Genomic DNA, 24,559 nt, shown 5'->3' with positions numbered 1-24,559 from the left:
TAACAAATGGCAGCTAACAGCCTTTCCTTCACAAACTAGGTACACTGTAAGTAGTATAAACACTGATGTAATTTTTCTCAAGTGGTTTCTTTAATTTGAAAGGCTTTGTTCCACCTCTTCGCCTCTCCTCCTCTCTGCCTCTCTTTCTCACCCACCACGGTGACTATCCTTTCTGCCTAGCACATACAGGTAGGCTGTGTCAGCTGGAATAGCTCTACTCATACAAATTGAAATAACCACTTAAGTCTTTAAACATAGATCTGTGCAAGTTTACAAAATCACAAATTTTCCCTAAGCAAATAATTACTACTAACATGGACTTTTCCTCCCTCTTTGAATAAAACCTATGCCCTCCAACAAGCTCTTTGAGACCACTACACAATACACTCTCCTAGTGTATGCAGTCTCCCAAAACACAATCAACTCAACTTGGAAATGCAGATTTCCAAACTGCATTATCCAAGCTCTTTTTGAGTTGTATCTCTTTCTCTCGCTTCTTCTGACCCTTTGGACAGTTTAAAGATCATTATAAAGCTTACAGCAGTGCATAAATTTTAGTTGGATACTATAAATTAAATTCATTTGGTAGTTATTTTTTCTAAAAGGTGAAAAGACTGGAAAGACTTAGTCACTTAGGCAAAACATGGAACTATGAGCTACTGGACTGACTCTTCTCAATTTAAGTATGTGTGTGTATTAAAACTCCAGGAGAAAATCTGGTACCTTTTGTTGATGCTCAATTCTCTCTTCTTCAAGGAGCTGTATAAGTTTTGCATTTTCATCTAAAGCTTTCAAAAGCTGCTGGTCAGGAGCAGAGTTCTGTAGCAGAAGGTGGCTTTGTCTCTTTAGCTTGTTTTGTTCAATAAACATCTGCAAAAGTTAATTATAAAAATGTATATACCAATCATTTTCACACATCTCCTCAACTGAAACTGGAACAAAAGGAAAAGTATGTGCAGTTTTTATTAAAAAGTTAAAGGCAATTTCTGAATTATAGTATAATGATTTTAGAAGTAATGATTGCTATGATTTCATTCATAACTTTTATATAATCTTTAGAACTTTTACCCTTGCCTCAGCACAGTATATATACAATAGTTTAGTCCTACACTGCAGTTTTTAATAATTTATTATTGCTTTAAAGTACATTAATACTAACAGTAGCAGCTAATATTTATCAAGAACTTAAGCCAAGTACTCTACTAAATATTTTATACACATTATTTTAATCCTTACATCAATCCTATGAATCGAACGTATCTGCAATGAAAAGCTAAAATGTACTAAATACTATGGGATAGATACAGTGGCAATCATTTTACATACATTTTATCATCTAATCCTTAGAACACCACTGTCAAGTAGACACTATTATTACCCCACTTTTACTAATAAGGTAACTGAGGCCCCGAGGGGTTAAGCAGCTTTCTCAAAGACACAAGTGAGTAGCAAAATCAGGATTTAAACCCAGATCTGTCTGATTTATAAGCCCACGCTCTCAACCATCTGGCTAATCTCCATCCTCTGCTATCTACTAGACCTAAGATTCTGTCTTAAATTAGTCTTTCCCCAGTGACGAAAGTAGTTAACAGTAAGAGGGTAAAGAGGAAAAGGAAAAAGGTATATTAATATTTACTGAGCATTTTATAAAACAATTTACATATATTATTAACTTAATCTTGACAACTTTACATGATTGAAGGCAAAATTATTTTCTATTCACCCATTATTTCTTTTCCTTAATACCCTACACAAGTCAGCCAATGGGTGATTCCAAGCATGAAATGTTTTTCAAATTCTGATTATCAGGCTTATCTTACAGTAGAGCAACAACATTTTCAAGTGAAATTTACATTCTTCCTCCATCTAACACCTCATTTCTCTGTAAGAACAGGTATAGATAGAGCATGAATGAATGTGCGCGCGCGCACAAGTGCCAGGCTGGAGAAAAGTGAGACGGGAGGTGTCCACACGCTAGGGAAGAGTAATCAGTATTACATCATAGTATCTTAAACTTGAGATCAGTGGTTTAATTGAAATGACTTATTTCAGGTTACTATTATTTAAAAAAATTATTTTTAATACATTTTTCCCTCTTAAAACTTAACTGGTTGGGGTCCCTTGCTGGTATCTTAGAAAATATCTCAGAGTCAACATGAAAGGCCAGCAAAAAGCAGCTGACGTAAGTGACATTCTCTGGCTTCCCAACAAGTGAGGCCTTTTGCCAAGAGAGCTCAGAGGCCAGGAGCAAACAGAGAGGAAGCGGTCAGCAAGGTTGACCAGGACAGAGGTGGGAGCTCAGCACTAAGACAATGCAGGGTACAGGTGACCATCAATGCCAAGGGTGCTTTATTACTCTCCCTGCACTGCTTCTCTGTACTCTGGTTCTCTCTTGGGAAAAGGGACAGATGTCCTTTTCTGTGTAACACTAGGAAAACTTGCTTAACTTTACATGATTATAAATTATCTTAACTCTATTATTCTGGAGAGAAAAGAATAAAGATATGTCTTAGGGATGCTAACAACATGAATTTCTTTTGCAAAACCCTGTAACAATCCCTAAATTACAATATAAGATGAAAAGAACATACAGAAAAGAAATTCCTTTCAATAATAATGGTAACTTGAAAAATATTAGTCATTAGACTACCTTTTATAGACTTTAAGATACTAAAATAAAACACTAAATAATGCTTTTTCTAAGATGTATTTAAAGAAAATTCAGTTACCAAACACTAATGAATTTGGTTTTTAGCTACGGTAAGAACTTGTTGGTTAGAGTTATTAAGTTGGTCCCTTACCAGACAAATAACATCATTGGTATCAGAATTTCAGAGAAATTCTCCTAAATCTTTTCAAAGAATGAGAAGAAAATGCTGTGTTATTAATATATAATTTATTTTTTCCAAAATGACATTAAAATATCATCATCTGAGTTGTCTGAAAACAACACGAATTACATAATAGTTTCATAGTATATTGGGACTACATGTTGAAAAAGGTATCCACACCATTAAACAGAGAAAAGAAAAACTACACTAAATAGAAAAAATTATATACTCAAAAAGTACAGGGAAGTCATCAAAAATTGAAATTATGTTGAGGAAATACAAAAACTTAATATAGCTAGGAAGACAACTCGTTGTTTCTTCCTTGTGGGGGGATCATGTTTTTGATTTCAGGGTTTATTTTTTATTTTTTTATTCATTTATTTATGGCTGCGTTGGGTCTTGGTTGCTGCCCACGGGCTTTCTCCAGCTGTGGCAAGTGGGGGCTACTCTTCGTTGTGGTGCGCAGGCTTCTCATTGCGGAGGCTTCTTGTTGCAGAACACGGGCTCTAGGCGTGGAGGCTTTGTTAGTTGTGGCACGTGGGCTCAGTAGTTGTGACACGTGGGCTCAGTAGTTGTGGCACACGGGCTTAGTTGCTCCGCAGCATGTGGGATCTTCCCAGACCAGGGCTCAAACCTCTGTCCCCTGCATTGGCAGGCAGATTCTTAACCACTGCACCACCAGGGAAGTACTGGTTTTGGTTTTTAATTGGACAAGTGTGAACAGAAGTAAGGAAGAAATGTTCAATTTTTAATTTACACATTTGAGAATTGTTTGTATGTTTACAAGGTATGTATCTTCCTTTTGTAACTAAAAAGGTAAACTAAATTAACTTCAAAAATTGATTTCTGAGCAGAAGCAAGAAGAACTGCAATCCTGCAGCCTGTGAAACAAAAACCACATTCACAGAAACACAGACAAGATGAAAAGGCAGAGGGCTATGTACCAGATGAAGGAACAAGATAAAATCCCTGAAAAACAACTAACTGAAGTAGAGATAGGCAACCTTCCAGAAAAAGAATTCAGAATAATGATAGTGAAGATGATCCAGGACCTCGGAAAAAGAATGGAGGCAAGATCGAGAAGATACCAGAAATGTTTAATGAAGACCTAGAATTAAAGAACAAACAAACAGAGATGAGCAATACAATAACTGAAATGAAAACTACACTAGAAGGAGTCAATAGCAGAATAACTGAGGCAGAAGAACGGATAAGTGACCTGGAAGACAGAATGGTGGAATTCACTGCTGCAGAACAGAATAAAGAAAAAAGAATGAAGAAAAAAGACAGCCTAAGAGACCGCCGGGACAACATTAAACGCCATTCGCATTATAGGGGTCCCAGAAGGAGAAGAGAGAGAGAGAAAGGACCAGAGAAAATATTTGAAGAGATTATAGTTGAAAACTTCCCTAACCTGGGAAAGGAAATAGCCACTCAAGTCCAGGAAGCTCAGCGAGTCCCATACAGGATAAACCCAAGGAGACACACGCCAAGACACATAGTAATCAAATTAGCAAAAATTAAAGACAAAGAAAAATTATTGAAAGCAGCAAGGGAAAAATGAAAAATAACATACAAGGGAACTCCCATCAGGTTAACAGCTGATTTCTCAGCAGAAACTCTACAAGCCAGAAGGGACTGGCATGATATACTTAAAGTGATGAAAGGGAAGAACCTACAACCAAGATTACTCTACCTGGCAAGCATCTCATTCAGATTCAATGGAGAAATCAAAAGCTTTACAGACAAGCAAACGCTAAGAGAATTCAGCACCACCAAGCCAGCTCTACAACAAATGCTAAAGGAACTTCTCTAAGTGGGAAACACAAGAGAAGAAAAGGACCTACAAAAACAAACCCAAACCAATTAAGAAAATGGTGATAGGAACATACATATAAATAATTACCTTAAACGTGAATGGATTAAATTTTCCAACCAAAAGACACAGGTTTGCTGAATGTATACAAAAACAAGACCCATCTATATGCTGTCTACAAGAGACCCACTTCAGACCTAGGGACACATACAGACTGAAAGTGAGGGGATGGAAAAAGATATTCCATGCAAATAGAAATCAAAAGAAAGCTGGAGTAGCAATACTCATATCAGATAAAATAGACTTTAAAATAAAGAATGTTACAAGAGACAAGGAAGGACACTACATAATGATCAAGGGATCAATCCAAGAAGAAGATATAACAATTATAAATATAGATGCACCCAACATAGGAGCACCTCAATACATAAGGCAACTGCTAACAGCTATAAAAGAGGAAATCGACAGTTAACACAATAGTGGGGGACTTTTAACACCTCACTTACATCATTGGACAGATCATCCAAAATGAAAATAAATAAGGAAACAGAAGCTTTAAATGACACAACAGACCAAATAGATTTCATTGATATTTATAGGACATTCCATCCAAAAACAACAGATTACACTTTCTTCTCAAGTGCACATAGAACATTCTCCAGGATAGATCACATCTTGGGTCACAAATCAAGCCTCAGTAAATTTAAGAAAACTGAAATCATATCAAGTATATTTTCTGACCACAATGCTATGAGATTAGAAATATGAATTACAGGGGAAAAAACGTAAAAAACACAAACACATAGAGGCTAAACAATACGTTACTAAATAACCAAGAGATCACTGAAGAAATCAAAGAGGAAAACAAAAAGTACCTAGACACAAATGACAATGAAAACACGACGATCCAAAACCTATGGGATGCAGCAAAAGCAGTTCTAAGAGGGAAGTTTATAGCTATACAAGCCTACCTCAAGAAACAACAAAAATCTCAAATAAACAATCTAACCTTACACCTAAAGGAACTAGAGAAAGAAGAACAAACAAAACCCAAAGTTAGCAGAAGGAAAGAAATCATAAAGATCAGAGCAGAAATAAATGAAATAGAAACAAAGAAAACAATAGCAAAGATCAATAAAACTAAAAGCTGGTTCTTTGAAAAGATAAACAAAATTGATAACCCATTAGCCAGACTCATCAAGAAAAAGAGGGAAGAGGACTCAAATCAATAAAATTAGAAATGAAAAAGGAGAAGTTACAACAGACACCGCAGATGTGCAAAGCATCCTAAGAGACTACTACAAGCAACTCTATGCCAATAAAATGGACAACCTGGAAGAAATGGACGAATTCTTACAAAGGTATAACCTTCCAAGACTGAACCAGGAAGAAACAGAAAATATGAACAGACCAATCACAAGTAATGAAATTGAAACTGTGATTAAAAATCTTGCAACAAACAAAAGTCCAGGACCAGATGGCTTCACAGATGAATTCTATCAAACATTTAGAGAAGAGCTAACACCCACCCTTCTCAAACTCTTACAAAAAATTGCAGAGAGGGCTTCCCTGGTGGCGCAGTGGTTGAGAGTCCGCCTGCCGATGCAGGGGATACGTGTTTGTGCACAGGTCCGGGAAGATCCCACGTGCTGTGGAGCGGCTGGGCCTGTGAGCCATGGCCGCTGAGCCTGCGCGTCCAGAGCCTGTGCTCCGCAATGGGAGAGGCCACGACAGTGAGAGGCCTGCATACCACCAAAAAAAAAAAAAAAAAAAAAAAAAATTGCAGAGGAAGGAACGCTCCCAAACACGTTCTATGAGTCATCATCCTGATACCAAAACTAGACAGAAATACTACAAAAAAAGAAAATTAAAGACCAATAACACTCATGAATATAGATGCAAAAATCCTCAACAAAATACTAGCAAACAGAATCCAACAACACATTAAAAGGATCATACACCATGATCAAGTGGGATTTATCCCAGGGATGCAAGGATTCTTCAATATATGCAAATCAATCAATGTGATACACCATATTAACAAACTGAAAAATAAAAACCATATGATCATCTCAATAGATGCAGAAAAAGCTTTTGACAAAATTCAACGCCCATTTATGATAAAAACTCTCCAGAAAGTGGGCATAGAGGGAACCTACCTCAACATAATAAAGGTCATATACGACAAACCCACAGCAAACATCATTCTCAATGGTGAAAAACTGAAAGCATTTCCTCTAAGATCAGGAATGAGACAAGGATGTCCATTCTCACCACTATTATTCAACATAGCTTTGGAAGTCCTAGCCACGGCAATCAGAGAAGAAAAAGAAAGAAAAGGAATACAAATTGGAAAAGAAGAAGTAAAACTGTCACTGTTTGCAAATGACATGATGCTATACATAGAGAATCCTAAACAGGCCACCAGAAAACTACAAGAGCTAATCAGTGAATTTGGTAAAGTTGCAGGATACAAAATTAATGCACAGAAATCTCTTGCGTTCCTATACACTAATGATGAAAAATCTGAAAGAGAAATTAAGGAAACACTCCCATTTACCACTGCAACAAAAAGAATAAAATACCTAGGAATAAACCTACCTAGGGAGACAAAAGACCTATATGCAGAAAACTGTAAGACACTGATGAAAGAAATTAAAGATGGTACAAACAGATGGAGAGATCTACCATGTTCTTGGGCTGGAAGAATCAATATTGTGAAAATGACTATACTACCCAAAGCAATCTACAGATTCAATGCAATCCCTATCAAATTACCAGTGGCATTTTTTATGGAACTAGAACAAAAAATCTTAAAATTTGTATGGAGACACAAAAGACCCCGAATAGCCAAAGCAGTCTTGAGGGAAAAAAATGGAGCTGGAGGAATCAGACTCCCTGACTTCAGATTATACTACAAAGCTACAGTAATCAAGACAGTATGGTACTGGCACAAAAACAGAAATATAGATCAATGGAACAAGATAGAAAGCCCAGAGATAAACCCACGCACCTATGGTCAACTGATCTATGACAAAGGAGGCAAGGATAGACAATGGAGAAAAGACAGTCTCTTCAATAAGTGGTGCTGGGAAAACTGGACAGCTACATGTAAAAGAATGAAAGTAGGACACTCCCTAACACTATACACAAAAATAAACTCAAAATGGATTAAAGACCTAACTAAGACCAGACACTATAAAAGTCTCAGAGGAAAACATTGGAAGAACACTCTTTGCCATAAATCACAGCAAGATCTTTTTTGACCCACCTCCTAGAGTAATGGAAATAAAAACAAAAATAAACAAATGGGACCTAATGAAACTTCAAACCTTTTGCACAGCAAAGGAAACCATAAAGAAGATGAAAAGACAACCCTCAGAATGGGAGAAAATATTTGCAAATGAATCAACAGACAAAGGATTAATCTCCAAAATATATAAATAGCTCATGCAGCTCAATATTAAAAAAACAAACAACCCAATCCAAGAATGGGCAGAAGACCTAAATAGACATTTCTCCAAAGAAGACATACAGATGGCCAAGAAGCACATGAAAAGCTGCTCAACACCACTAATTATTAGAGAAATGCAAATCAAAACTACAATGAGGTATCACCTCACACCAGTTAGAATGGGCATCATCAGAAAATCTACAAACAACAAATGCTGGAGAGTGTGTGGAGAAAAGGGAACCCTCCTGCACTGTTGGTGGGAATGTAAATTGATACAGCCACTATGGAGAACAGTATGTAGGTTCCTTAAAAAACTAAAAATAGAATTACCATATGATCCAGCAATCCCACTACTGGGCATATACCCTGAGAAAACTGTAATTCAAAAAGACACATGCACCCAAATGTTCACTGCAGCACTATTTACAATAGCCAGGTCATGGAAGCAACCTAAATGCCCATCAACAGAGGAGTGGATAAAGAAGATGTGGTACATATATACAATGGAATATTACTCAGCCATAAAAAGGAACAAAATTGGGTCATTTGTTGAGATGGATGTATCTAGAGACTGTCATACAGAATGAAGTAAGTCAGAAAGAGAAAAACAAATATCGTATATTAACGCATGTATGTGGAACCTAGAAAAATGGTACAGATGAACTGGTTTGCAGGGAAGAAGCTGAGACACAGATATACAGAACAAATGTATGGACACTAAGGGGGGAAAGTGGTGGGGGGAGGGGGTGGTGGTGGGATGAACTGGGAGATTGGGATTGACATGTACACACTTATGTGTATAAAACTGATGACTAATAAGAACCTGCTGTATAAAAAAATAAATAAAATTAAAAAATTAAAAAAAAAAGAAAAGCACTGTCAAATACTCAAAGTTTGGCAAAATGAAAATAGGAAAAAAACCCTGATTTCTACAGCTCTATACTGTACACTCCAACACAGCAAGGATCATATTTGCTTTCTTCATCATTATATTCCCACTATCTACACACTGTCTGGCTTACCAGATGTTTGCTGAATGCACTAAAGAACAGAATGCAAAAGTGGTACTTCTCTGGTTAAGCTAAGTCGTGTAGTTATCTGTTGAAAACCTGAGAATTTGTAAACCGTGAAAAGGGAAGATATACTAGTTCTAATCTAGCTTTATCTTTTCTTCTCACTACTGTGTAGATCAAACCTAGACATTGTACAATCATTGAGCCCTGTTGCAAATACTTATGCTACCAGTAATGTAAGTGCCACCGCTCTTGCTTTCCTTCCTCAAACTTCTCTCTCCTCATTCTGGGTTAACATGTCAGTACTATTGTTTCCACCAATCACTACCAAGTGGATGGCAGACTGAATCATTTATTCTTTTTTTTTTCTGTGGTACGCGGGCCTCTCACTGTTGTGGCCTCTCTCGTTGCGGAGCACAGGCTCCGGACACGCAGGCTCGGCGGCCATGGCTCACGGGCCCAGCCGCTCCGCGGCACGTGGGATCTTCCCGGACCGGGGCACGAACCCGTGTCCCCTGCATCGGCAGGCGGACTCTCAACCACCGCGCCACCAGGGAAGCCCAAGTTCCATTATTTATGTATGCTGCAGCTTTTTCCAAAGGGCTCTAACACACTTCAATTTTTTTTTTCTTCCTTCCAGGAAATAAGAGAACAATACTTACCTTTCATTAAACTCTCTGAGTAAAATGAATCATAATATTTGAAATCAGATCTTCTCAGACTAAATCTTTTGTATAGTTCATTGCTAGCACAGCTACATTCAAGCACAGAAAAACTCCTGCACAAAACCATAATCTGATCTTCAAATGTCATTCCCATAACCCCATGCTTTGTCTTCCTTCTACACCTTGGATACGTCCACCTAAGAATGTTTTATATTTCCTTAGCTACTTTCCTTGAACCTACAGTATGCACACAGATTCAAAATATTTACACATGATGGAAATCTCATGCAGATCAGCTCCATATCATGAGCTGTTACAGTTCAGCCAACTGGTGCCTCATCATTTCCCTGGAAACCAGTCCCAGAGCCATGGAATACCCAATAACCACATGGCAACAAAGTTAAGGCCAGAACAAGAGAAGCTCAAAGCTTATCTCTAACATGAGAGGCAAGTCATTACTCTGGTGAAAGGCTCAGATAATGGATGTGTAACATGACAATGTTCCACAGCAAGCGGAAGCATCAACTCACACAATGAGAGCACTGAATAGCAGCTGAAGAGAAATACTAATACCATGATATTGTTATTTCAGATGGTATACTGAGATGTAACCTAGATTCTTGAGGTCTTGAGGCTACTGGAAACATGCAAAAATCCTGTACTCAAGCTGGACTTTCCCTCACAAGTTATGGGATGGGTATCCCTAAATATAATTTCTTTCCCCGACATAGCATTTTATAGTTTACAAAATTCTTTTGAAAAATTGTGCCATTTGATTTTAAAATCCACTTTGTTAGGTTAGTAACATCTCCCATTTTATAGATGGTGAAAGTGAAGCCCAAAGAGGCTAAGGAACTGCTAATAACTGCTAGTAACATACAGCTACTAACTGAATGACATGGCCAAAATTTAAACCCAGATCTTCCGACACCAAGTTCAATGAATGTGATACTATTCCATAGCTCCCTAAATCAGGTGATTCGTAATTCAAAGTGACTGCTTATTCAACCTCAAAAAATATTTTTATATGTCATCTGCAAAGTTCTTTAAAATATAAAAATAAAATACGAAGTCTCTGCAAGATATTTACCTCTTGTGCAAACGACTCTGCTTTCTTTCGAAGGTCCTTCTCCAGTTCCAAGTTCACTTGCATTTCCTCATACTCTTCTACTGCTAGCATGGACACTTGAGAAGACAAGGAAAAGAAAATGGACAATACGCCACACAGATTATCAAGAATACGGATGAAAAATGGTGACGAAAGATTCCTTATTCAGGCATATAAGCACCCACATTCATTGCTGGTTGGAGTATAAATTGGTAAGACCTTTTTAGAGGGCAACTTGGCAATATGAATCTAAAATCTAAAACTATTCATACCCTTTGACTCAACAATTCCACTTTTAGGAATGTATTTATTCTTCTAAAAGAATAAATCATGAACATATACAGAGATTTAATCGCAAGGGTGCTCTGTGCATCATTGCTGAAAACAGTGAAATAATCTAGATGGTCTAACACTGAAGGATCAGTTAAGTATGCTGTGTACAAGAAATATTCTGCCATCAAAATTACATTGTAGAGGCATATTTACTGAATGGAAAGACATTCATGATATATTTTTAAAATGAGTTCATTTTTGTTTTTTAAAAGCCACATACAAAACACGTCAACAAGGATTTCACTGAAAAGGAAACATGTGAAAGGCCAATTACCATCTTCATTAGTAACCAAGGAAAAGGAAAGTAAAACCATAGCTACCTTTTTATACTCACCAAAGAGGCAACTGGCAAAAATTTAAAAGTATAGCTATATCAAGCTGGGAGAGAATACAGAACAATGGAAACAAATACACTGTTAACAGGAGTATAAACTTATAGATCTACTTTAAAAATAATTTGGCATTATGTAGTGAAATTGAAGATAAAATTTTACCTTTGGCATATATCTTAGTGAAACTCTTGGATATGTGCACCAGAAGACATGTATAAGAATTTTCATAACAGCATGACTTGGAATAGCAAAAAAACTGGAAAAAACTCAAACATTCACCAAATGGATACTGGATAAATGAATTTTGGTATAGACATTGAATGAAATATTATACAGCAGTGAAAATAAACATACCACAGCAATACCCTTCAACATGATGAACCGGACAAACACAAAAAGCAGCAGAAGGACATATGCAAAATTATATCATTTATATAAAGTTCAAAAACATGCAAAATTAAAAAATATGCTGTTTAGGGATATATATATATATATGACAAAACTATAAATAAAAGCAATGATAAAAGTCCAAGGAAGGAACACAAGTAGAGACTGATGTTCAGGGGCTTGTAAAGCACTGATGGGCAAAAAAGATATTTCTTTTGTTGGTATTTTATTTATACTCCATATACGTTATAAACATATTTAATAAACAACTCAATGTACATATATAGGTTTTTTGATTGAAATATAGTTGATGCACAATATCATATGTTATAGGTGTACAATACAGCGATTCACAATTTTTAAAGGTTATGCTCCATTTATAGTTATTATAAAATATTGACTACATTTCCGGTGTTGTATAATATACCCTTGTAGCTTATTTTATACATAATAGTTTGTACCTCTTAGTCCCCTACCCATAAATTGCCCCTCCCCCCTTTCCTCTCCTGGAAGAATAAACACTAAAATGTTAATAGTGCTTATCTCTGGACTGTAAGGGTTGAGTTTTAGTTTTTTTTACTTTTCCCATATAAATCTATACTTTCCACCAAAAAATATGTTACTTGAATAAAAAGAAAAAATGTACATATGTAAGTTATTTCAAAGTGTTCTCCATGTTTATAAAGAAGAGAAACAGCCTTAGATCCATATGGGCCCAGAGTCAGAGCTTTGAATGAAAGAATCACTGTGGACAGAAATCTTCAAAGGGACGATACTGTCAAATAGGAGCAACATGAATTCTTTCCTACTTTTTGATATTCTGTGACCTATTCTGTTAAATAATGATGTAGACGGGACAGAGGGAGTGATGACGCCATTACCAACTAGGAACCACATAGGTGGACAGCACACTAGCCTCTCCACTGGCTTCCAGCAAGGCACTTTCAATCCTGAGCTGAGTCATGTCAATAAAAACCTTTAAAAAGGCTCTCTTAATGGCAGCTTTCACAAACTGTTCCTCCAGGGCACTTCAGTCCTAACTGATTAAGGACTGGTTTGCTGCGTAATGACATAGAATTTCAAACTCTGTACTCGGTCAATCTACTGCCTCCTCAGAGGAAAGACTAATAGTCTTACTCAAGTAAAGCAATGAAGTGGTGGTTTGTGATGTGAATTACAGGTCCCTGAGAGCTAAACGATTTTCAAACCTGTTTAAAAAAAAAAAAGAAATTTCACAAAGAAAACAAAGAAGATTATGACTATCTGAAGCCCTGGGCAAGATAATTAACTTTCTATTCTATGTCCAGAACACTATAATAAAAAGTGAATTTTCACATGACCTGGCCCTCTTGGATTCTGAAAGAAATTCGGTTGGTCCTAGTCATGTATTTATTTATATAATCTCTCTCTGCCTAGATAAGGGTCTCCCTGAAGGCAAGGTCCATGATATTAACCTCTGCAGAGCCCTCTGTTTCTAGCACAGTGCATCACGACTGAAAATTCTTCTACACCATTTCTATCTTCTTAAATGCATAAAAGGCAGAGGAAATGTTACAAGCTAGTGCATCTCCCACACTTAGCTACAAGGTCCTTTATTTACTAAAAAAAAAAATCTCAATTCATGAATGACACAAAGATGGAGAACTACCACCAATAACAATAGGGAAGGCCCTGGGTCTGAAAGGTTTCCTTTTAGTGTTGTAGCTTCTGAACTAGGAAAGACAGTGGCTGAGGGAAAAAAGGAGAACAAAAAAAGCATAGTAAGTCCCCTCCCTTAAGAATTATGTTTGCAGAACTGCACTTTGCTCCTTTGCCCTAAACCAGGGGACATAAGAAATGGTCCCATGAGACTTGATGCTGTGTTTTATGACAAGTATGATGGAATCAAATTACACAGAATTTTCTCTAGAAGTAGCCTCTGGAGAAAGTTCCTTCTCACCATGAGACCAGGTCTGCTTCTCCTGACCAACAGGTAAATTTTTATATGATTCATAAAAATGACCATGAATCTCTCATCACTCTGGCTCCTAGAGAGCTCAGAGCCAGACTTCAGGCACACAGGCAGGAAATGTGCAAGAACTCGGAGTAAGTAATAAGCACTTTGTACATTAACATATATTCTCACTTTTCCTTTGTCCCATTTTCCATATCCTCTTAATTTAAAAGTTTTTCATATAATGTTGCATGTATTTATGTAGATATCCTAATCTCTTCTGGATCGAGGAGAAGTTTACCAATTAACCTACCAGATATATAAACACTGAGGGGATAGCCAATATGGCCATGGTCCCAAGATATATGTAGGACAAAAGAGTATTTAGGTTTGAAGTTTCAAAATGAGTGGGTCATGAATTCCTCAAGCAAAAGCACTTTTAAATGTCCCCAGACTCTCAGGTAGGTGGAAAAAGAGCAGGAATGAGAGAGACTCATTGCTAGAAGTTAGGAAAACACAATATAGAAGATTTTTGCTACAAGAATCTTTAGACACCAGTATAAAACAACACAAAATATATATAAACAAAATAAATTACATATATATTTGAGGGAAAAGACTGGAAATACATACCTCTATTGCATTTTTCTAAGACTTTTCTCTGTTCAAGAACTTCCGAATTTAAAACATCTTTTTCTTGTTTAACTTTATTTACCTAAAAATGTGATATTTTGAGGGGAGAAAACATCCAAAATTGTAAAACATGATATATGATGATGTGTGATACTTAAATTGCTATTCAACTTTCAACACGATGTTACATTAAAGCAGTAATTGGCTTCACTGTGCTAGGCTTCTATTAAAATGTTTTTAAAGCCTCAAAGTAACTATTTAATTTAGGATGTACATCTGGAACTTCTTTACATATTCCAAATAGTACTGGCATTGGTCCCTAAATATGGCAGTGTTCTAGCCGTCCAGTGTAAATGATTGACATTTTTAATGCAAAAATCCAATTAGACTGCACCCGGAAAATACTTGAATCATTTAATCAGAGAGCCAATATTCAATTTTGGTATTCATTTTAAACTCTGATGACATTTGGCTTAAGTAAAAACATACATAAATTTTTAAAATAAAAAAGACTTTGAACTTTGACTTTTGGCTTAAACAAAATACATATGAAAATCTCCCCCCACACAAAACTTAAATTTCTGAAATAATTTTTGGCATCTATCAATAGGAAAAGAGAATATCATAGTATAGTTTTAAAAAAAAGAATGTAAAGTTACATGTACCAAGTGGATAAATCTCAAAAGCATTATGTTGAATTAAAAAAGCAGGTTTATATAGTTTAAAACACTCAAAATACTAGGTATTGTAGTGAAAATGTAAATATATGCATTGAAATGATAAAAAACAAGTTCAGAATAATGGTTGTTTAAGGAAACAGTGCAGGGAGTGAGGAGAATGCAGTTAGGGAGAGATGCACACGGGTTTCAATACTATGCTAATGTTTTATGTATTAAACTACATAGTAGGCATATGGAGGTTCATTATTTTGTTTTTTACACTTTTCAGATGTCTGAAATAGTCATAATAAAAATGACTTCTGAAATGGCTTCCAATAACACCTCTAAGTGGGAGGGGAGAGAATCATCGATAAATAATTATAATTGAGGATTGGAATGCATCAAAATGTCTTTCTTTCTCTCCTATGGTTATACTCAAGAAACAAGCTAAGGTAATGGTCCCTGAAAGGGACCCTGAATCCATCAGCACTTCCATATGGTCTGTGAACTGGTTTCCTTTAGTATAAGCTATATTGTTGTTTTTGGTTTAAATTAGTAACCAGTATACAGTTCAACGCTTCTAGAATGTCATCATCTTTCTTCCCACTCACACTTACTGCCACAATAAGTAAAAGCAACTGGGGATGGGAGGTTGGTGGTCACTGCTTTCCAACGTTTTTCACATTATGGCCCTTAAGAATATGTGTATGGGAACTGGGGTAACTGAAAGAGGCTGCTCACTGAAGGGGTCAATACCCTGGCATACCTGTAAGCCATTTGAAGGATATCAAGGTGCTATACACATCAATTGGGAAGCCTTGGGCTACAGACTGTGAGAACCACTGATACAAGTTAAACCGAGACTGCAAAGGCAGATCCTTGAAGCCTCATGCAAAGAAGGCTAATTATGTGCTCCTGCTCTTAAAGACAATTCAAAAGGAAAAATAAAAAGATTCTCCAAATACCCACTTGAACCCATTCTACCATCTATCATATATGCCTGTGTTGGAGGTACAGAGGGGCATAGCCTTTCCCAGCTGAGTCAGCCATCCATCAGAGAAGCAAAATCATTCTTCACCAGCAGCAACAAAGTGTATGACTTAAATGCAGATATCACTGTCACAAATCTGCCTCACAGTGAAACACACGGGACAATAGGAAACACTTCAATGCTATTTTACTGTTTTATTTCTTGAGCTAGACAGTGGGTACATGAATGTTCATGATCTTATTTTCTATACCTTTTTGTATGTCTGAAATAGTGGGAACAAGAGAAGATTAAAATTGGTACATGGTTCTCATGTCAGAAATTAGCTTCCAACAGCAAGTTTTTGACTTAGCCTGTCCCCAAACACCTTAAAAGACTAAAGGTCTTGCCTTTCGGGCCTAAGATACATACTTCTTCAATTACTTCTACAAGTTTGCTCTTGAGATTTTCCAGTTCAATGGCTAATATCTTCTTTTCCTCCTGAACAGATACAATTTGATCTCGAAGTTCTGCATTTTTAAAGAAAAAAAAAAAAAAAGCCTTATTTTTAAAAGAAGAAACCAATCTTGTCAGAAGAATTGAAAATGCCAATCCATGTGCAGCTTATGGTCAAAGTTATTCCACAATTAAAAGGAAAATGAAGTAGCAAAAGACAATGGAAATATCACTTCTCCCCCCCTGCCCCGCCAAATATAGCTATGTTTCTAAAATTTTGTATCAGGCACGCTCACTATGTTAAATATACTAGATCATGTTTTCTCTGCAATATATCATACCTGTATTCTAGGAAACTATCTGGCATTTTAGAAGTAGAATTTTTTTAAGCTTTCAGCAAAACAAATTAAGGCACTGTACTAATTTCTTTTTTATTTTTTAATGGCCATGGGCTTTTGTCACAATGCAATACAAACAAACTGGGCAGCTAATAATTTGGAGATTTTGATTTAAAGAAAAAAATCCTGACTTGCTGCCAATTTACAGTCCTTAAACATTATTTGAACTGACTCAAAATAAGACCTATTTGAAAAAGGGTTAATTCTAATAATTTTCTCTCCAGGGTGTTGGTGTTTTGTTTCTTAATTTACTTCATATTTCATATTATTGAGATTTAATGAAAACTGTATTACTAGAGTGAAAATACTAGCAACTGTAAGTGCAAAAACTTCTGGTGTTAGATTAAAGTTACTTCTACCACTCAAATGTTAAAAAAAAACATGGATTAGCACAGAGTACTTAAATTTATACCCAGGCCCACACACTTTTGCCACTTAGCTTTTAAGTGCTTTTAATTTCTTACCCTTCTCCAAGGATACTTAGAAACCTGCTATGTGGTTATTTATTTATAAGTTAAATCAAACTTTTTACATGAACCCAGCTTAATTGAAGGGTTCTCAGAGACTTTTTTTTTTTTTTTTTGCAGTACGCGGGCCTCTCACTGTTGTGGCCTCTCCCGTTGCAGAGCACAGACTCCGGACGCGCAGGCTCAGTGGCCATGGCTCACGGGCCTAGCCACTCCACGGCATGTGGGATCTTCCCAGACCGGGGCACGAACCCGTGTCCCCTGCATCGGCAGGCGGACGGACTCTCAACCACTGCGCCACCAGGGAAGCCCTATCAGAGACTTACTTTAAAACCACTTTCTTCACTGGCTGGCTAATCTTAAAGAAGAACAAGAGACCATACCATTCAAGACCTAACAGAAGGGAGAAATACAAACAAAAGGAAAGCCTTTAAACTTTCTCTCCCTTCCTACCAGCATAAATATGATTTTGTCTTAAGTTAGGGGGTAGAAAGTCAGGTTAAGATGGCTTTCTTTTTACTTCCTTCTTTATACTTCTTGCTGAAGTTTTATCTACCAAACAAGCAAACAAGTATTACTCCTGACAGGTACAGTAAGTTAAAATGCTCCAATAGTTACTGAGCCCCAAAATGTTTTCCTACATCCTTAACAATATATAGGGGTGTGTGTGTGTGTGTATTTATTTATTAATAAAGTTAATGTGTATTTAATAGATGTAACATGTGATCTTGCCTTACAGCACTACTTGGGGACCACCGCAGTTGCTTAATACTACATACTGCTTTTAGCTCATTGCCTGAATCATATGGGAAGTTCTTGGAGGGCAGAGACTAAGCAATTTGGGGAGGTATCTTCCCCAAAGATTCCAACAGAGAAACAGACTAACAGGAGGTGTCAGCTAAATATACTTTTATTCATTCTTATTTTCATTTAACAAAAATATCTTAATACACAGTCCTATCCTTTAGAAGTTTATAGGCAAACTGACTGCTTCTGTCAAGACAATGCTTTCAAAAGTGCCTAATCCCAAACAAGAAAGTACTCATAAAGCTATACATCCATCATGCTTCTCAATCAGGCCACCCCCTGTGACAAATAGTCAGAATTCTTTCCAAAGTAGGAAACAGGCATCAATATTTTTTGAAATTATCATGTAATTCCAATGTGCAACCAGGGTTCAGAAGCATTATCCTAACAGGAGTCAAAAACATGCTCAATAATTAAGCCAGGGATCCTACCCTTGATTTGCTTCTGACACTGTACTGAGACACAAGTCTCGGCAGCACCCTCAGGGTCCATGGTTGAATCTTCATCATCAATGTTGATCTCTTCAGTTATTACATCTGGCCCCAGCTTGGCCATGTATAACATGCTGATTCTTTTCAATGCTTTATTTTCTTTATTTAACTAAGGCAAATATAAAGACAGTTATTTTAACAGCAGTCAAATGAGTGTCTTGCCACCTAGAGGGGTGGGATAGGGAGGGTGGGAGGGAGACGTAAGAGGGAAGAGATATGGGGATATATGTATACGTATAGCTGATTCACTTTGTTATAAAGCAGAAACTAACACACCATTGTAAAGCAATTATACTCCAATAAAGATGTTAAAAAAAATGAGTGTCTTGGATTTTTAAACAATAGACAAATTAAGTGTATTTTTGTCTTGCACATTCATCAACATTCACAGCATGAAGTAACAATTAGAAGAGTCATTAAATAAGGTTTTTTATACTTTTTAATATTAAACTTATTACTTTAAGTAAAACCTATGCCTTATAGCCAGCAGCATGTGAAAATGCTAGTTATAACTGATAAATACAAGAAGAATTAAGATGAAACACCAGTATAGATTAAATAAAATTTCAATTTATTCACAGTCATTAAAAGTCTTAATTTAAGACACTTTCTTTCAAGCAAATATTTTGTTTGATGCTGTGCTGTGATCATCTTTGAAATGTTTGTTTGCCTGGCACTCTCTGTTTTCTGGACACTGACACTCCTCTTCACTGTTCCAAATGATTTCTATGGGAAAAGCCAAGTTCTCCCAAAGCACAACCTACCACTTTGGCCATAGCTATAATAATTAGTCCAGGAATTAGGCACATAATCCAAGCTTGGTCAATTAGATCCCTTCTCTAGAAATTTGGAGACTGGAACAGAGAGATGAATTCCTTTCCATGTGTCTGGATATACAGTAGCTACTGGCAACCACGTTACACTACTGAATTGAGGAATAGAGAAAGGCAGTCCACAGCAAAGCCAAAATGGAGCCAATGTGTAGGAGAGACAGAGAAAAGCAACAGACACAGGGTTTGCCACAGGGCTCCAGTCCATTCCTAAAACGCTCCTAGCTCATGGATTCTATGGGATTCTCCAATATCCCTCTGAACAAATTCCTACTTTTCTTTCCTTTTCTTGCTTAAATTAGTTCAAAATGTGTTTCTATCTGTACATAGAGTTCTAATAATACACGATAGAAGAAAGTTCAAGATACGTTTCTATTATCTCTATCTAATTCACTGCAGATAAAGGAATCCTAACTCATTAATGTATTTGTTATCCCCTGATGTAAAAATGAGTTGGTTATCAATTATTGTTACCTTCTTCAGCTCCTGTGTTTATGTGCACATAAATGTTAGTACGAGGCACACACGAAGACTAAAGTTGATCCAAAGTCCACAGAAGGAAAATATGGTTTTGCTTACGTGTTCTCTTCACAAGACTAAAATATAAAAGGTCTTCTCTTATTTGAGTATAAAGTATTTCGTATATTGATTTCTCTAGTATAAAATATAAGATACAGAAATGTGTTTGCATTTACTAAGGGCCGTTGGCCATCAAGACAAGTTCTTAATTTAATAACTGACACTGGAAATAAACACAGACAGAAACAATTCACTGGAAAGCTAAATGCCCTTCACTGCTGTAAACCTTATGCCAGAATAAGATGTTTAGTATGGTATTTGTCTGGCTTTGGTCCTTCATTTGTGATCATGATTAGGACCCTTCAGGGTTTCTCTCAGGGAAAGTCCAGCCCATTTCAATTTGGGAGATCTGATTCTTACCCCAGTAATATGGAAACTAAATATACCCCGAGTAGCGTGGTCTGGAACACAAGAGCATTCCCTAGAGCATTCCCTGACCTCTCTGGGGAATCAGGAAGAATCACTTAGAAATGGCTATGAACCATTCCACAGATTTCCTGGGAAGGCTGGTGAGATCTATTCAAGGAATCAGACACAGACCTTTATTCCCAGTTCCCAGCCCATAGCTCCAGCTTCTAGCTCTCCATGTTATATTAGAGGATCAGGGATAAGATATAAGACCCATGATTTCCCAATCCCTCTTCCTTCAGATGGAAAATTCAAGTAAACATTGTTATGTGTTCTTTGAACCATGAATGCTAGAGCATGGCACTAGATGCTCAAGGCCCATCGTCAATTCTCAAATGATGACATCTTTTCTGAATGCAAGGAGAAAAGAACAATTTAAGAAAAACTCAAGTGAAAAAACTCAAGACTTAGTTTGTAATTCTGCCTCCTAATATTTAAACTAATGGTTCCCAACCCTGCACATTACCATCTGTAGAGTTTTTAAAAAAAAAAAAACTCCCAACATGCAGGCCCTCACCAGACCAAAATCTCTGGCAGTAGAGCCGAGCATAGCACGTTTTCAGGGCTTCCCAGGTGATTCTAATGTACACCAATACTACAGATAATTGACACAGAGGAATGCAGTACTTGAGTATGCATTTCTATAAAATTAGTATAGCAGAGTTAAGAATTCAGCTCTGCAATCAAATTCTGTCTCTGCCTCTAGGATAATCTAATCTTTCAGTGTCAGTTTTCTCATCAGCTAACTAAGGATAAAAATAGTCTCTATCCCATAATATGAAGATTAAATGAGATATATATATATAAAGTATTGTGACTGACATACAGTAAAAATTCAGCAAATATTAGCTATTAGTAACAAAAGAGGTTTAGTCTGTGTGTCTAATTTTCCTCTGGAAGTCATTTATCAGCTAGTTTTCTTCAACCAAGGTATTCATCTATACAAAGCTTCTTCCCCCAGGATTCTCATGAAAAACTGAAAATACTAATTTTTGCCATCTGGTGCTCCCCAGGCCACCATCGAAGTAATATTTAATAACCTAACAGTTAACAGTTCTGCCCTCAAAAGAGTTTTAATGCCTCTATCAAGCCAGGCACCAAAGTCTACCAGCTACTATTTGGCTGTAATACAATTACTCTATTCAACAAAGTTACTATCAGAAAAAAGCCAAACAAAATTGCAAACGTCTTCTCTAAAACAACATTTTCACATTCTGAAAGAAGAAATATAAGACTTATACACATTAAATCTTATAACCATACTAAGTGGAAATTTTTGAGAACTCTGAATTCACAAATTTGGGCTGAGAAATTTCACTGCAGTTATTATTCATCAAGTTATATAGGTTAACGGCATACTACTTGGGATTTAAAATCCTTATTAGTTACAAGGCAAAAATAAATCTTTCGTAACCCTACAGTAACAGAATCTTATACTATATTCAAATTTAAATAGGGTTTTTATATTGAGCACAGTTTAATGAATATTTAAAGATACAAAATAAGCAAATTAAACAGACTTGGATCATACGATTTAAATAACTGGTCTATAATTATCAGTTTAACTTTCACATTTTAGCAAAGGAAAGCATCCACACTTGCTTTTAAGGAAATAATGCAGTCAAATTGTATTTCTGACCCACCTCCTAGACAAATGGAAATAAAAACAAAAATAAACAAATGGGACCTAATGAAACTTAAAAGCTTTTGCACAGCAAAGGAAACCATAAACAAAGACAAAAAGACAACCCTCAGAATGGGAGAAAATATTTGCAAATGAAGCAACTGACAAAGGATTCATCTCCAAAATACATATGCAGCTCATACAGCTCAATATCAAAAACAAACAATCCAATCCAAAAATGGGCAGAAGACCTAAACAGACATTTCTCCAAAGAAGACATACACATTGCCAAAAAACACATGAAAGGATGCTCAACATCACTAATCATTAGAGAAATGCAAATCAAAACCACAATGAGGTATCACCTCACATCCATCAGAATGGCCATCATCAAAAAAAATCTACAAACAATAAATGCTGGAGAGGGTGTGGAGAAAAGGGAACCCTCTTGCACTGTTGGTGGGAATGTAAACTGATACAGCCACTTTGGAGAACAGTATGGATGTTCCTTAAACTAAAAATAGAACTAGCATATGACCCAGCAATCCCACTACTGGGCATATACCCTGAGAAAACCATAATTCAAAAAGAGTGATGTACTACAATGTTCATCGCAGCACTGTTTACAATAGCCAGGATATGGAAGCAACCTAAGCATCCATCAACAGATGAATGGATAAAGGAGATGTGGCACATATATACAATGGAATATTACTCAGCCATAAAAAGAAACGAAATTGAGTTATTTGTAGTGAGGTAGATGGACCTAGAGTCTGTCATACAAAGTGAAGTCAGAAAGAGAAAAACAAATACTGTATGCTAACACATATATATGGACTCGAAAAAAATAAAAAAGGTTCTCATGAACTTAGGGGCAGGACAGGAATAAAGACGCAGACACAGAGAATGGACTTGACAAGGGGAGGGGGAAGGGTAAACTGGGAAGAAATGAGAGAGTAGCATTAACATATATACAGTACCGCATGTAAAATAGATAGCTAGTGGGGAAGCAGCTGCATAGCACAGGGAGATCAGCTCCTGCTTTGTGACCACCTAGAGGGGTGGGATATGGAGGATGGGAGGGAGATGCAAGAGGGAAGGAATATGGGGATATATGTATACATATAGCTGATTCACTTTGTTATACAGCAGAAACTAACACAACATTGTAAAGCAATTCTACTCCAATAAAGATGTTAAAAGAAACTGTATCATAAGAAACATTCCATTTGTCATTAATTTGAGAGCAAACACTTTAGAAAAATAAGAATGTACAGAAACTCTGCTGCTTAGAAAATGAAAACTACTTCCAAAAATGACAATTAATACTTAAATCAGGATGTGCTACTTTCATTTATTGATCACACATATAACGAAGTCTCCAAACTTTGCATTCAAAGCTGTAGTATCTTCCACATCCAATGAGCATATCTACAGCATTTAATTGAATAGGGTATTTTTGGTTTGTTTTTTATTCTAAAGTTCCTGAGTTCACACCGTATCCTCAAAAACAAACGTAAGTCCATTTTCAAAACAGCTTCTTAAAGAATAGAAGACAAACTCTAAGTTAAGGATCCTATTGTCAATACTAAATTGTAAAAATGACCCTAGAGATTAGTAACACAGTTGTTCAGAAGCAGGGATGAATATAACAGTCACCTGGCAGCTTTTTCAACATTCACATGTCTGGGTCATACTCCCAGAATCAGTGGGTCTGAGGTATTCTTAAGAAATCAACTCTGGTCTACACTGACAATTATGACATGATAACTGCAGGTTAGAGAGGTGAATTCTCTTGCTCAAAATCAACTGTTAAATAAAAAAGGGGGGAATAGCAATAAAATAATTTTTTAAGGGGACCAATGATTAAAGTCATCATAAAGAAAGTCTGTCCCATTCTCACTTTAGTCCTAATTCTAGTTCATCCTGTCATTTAAGATGAGACAATGGCAGTCCAGGGAACAGAATTAACTTGGCCAAAGTCACATATGTCCAAAATTATACAATTAGGAATAAAACCTGTACATACTGCCTCCCAAACCACTGTTTTCCATAAACTGCCAGTCCTGAGAGGTAGTCAGTGCTCTCACTTTGGATGTCCTATTGCAACAGGAATACTTGTTAATAACAAGAGAAAAATACAGAAACTATCCTTAGCCACTACAAGATTCAGAACAACTAGTATGCTCTGAATACATTTTTTCTACTTGGTCCAAAAGTAAAGGAAATGAAAAGAGAATTCCAACAGTATTATCAACCAGTGAACTCTAGTGATATAGAGAATAGAAATGATATGAGAGCACCCATGTTATCGTTGCTTTTAAAGCAATGGCCTCTATTGCTATATATTCTTCAGACAAATAACAGA

The 24,559-nt window shown here is 36.5% G+C and overlaps 1 protein-coding gene across 2 annotated transcripts in view; it reads right to left on the bottom strand.

Annotated features, from left to right (window-relative positions):
• Positions 1-24,559, bottom strand: part of SHTN1 (shootin 1) — a 100,660-nt gene that overhangs the window by 44,138 nt on the left and 31,963 nt on the right. For both annotated transcript variants that reach the window (XM_082854652.1, XM_082854653.1), the window contains exons 5-9: positions 18,691-18,859; positions 16,564-16,661; positions 14,506-14,587; positions 10,870-10,964; positions 724-870 (exon numbers count right to left, since the gene is read on the bottom strand). In XM_082854652.1, coding sequence (XP_082710778.1) covers positions 724-870; positions 10,870-10,964; positions 14,506-14,587; positions 16,564-16,661; positions 18,691-18,859 — 591 coding nt within the window. The remainder of the gene's footprint in view (positions 1-723; positions 871-10,869; positions 10,965-14,505; positions 14,588-16,563; positions 16,662-18,690; positions 18,860-24,559) is intronic.

Source organism: Leucopleurus acutus, assembly GCF_964270905.1.
Source record: "Leucopleurus acutus genome assembly, chromosome: 14".
NCBI classification, from domain to species: Eukaryota; Metazoa; Chordata; class Mammalia; order Artiodactyla; family Delphinidae; genus Leucopleurus; species Leucopleurus acutus.
The sequence above is the reverse complement of the archived record's forward strand: the minus strand, read 5'-3'. Positions and strand labels throughout refer to the sequence as shown.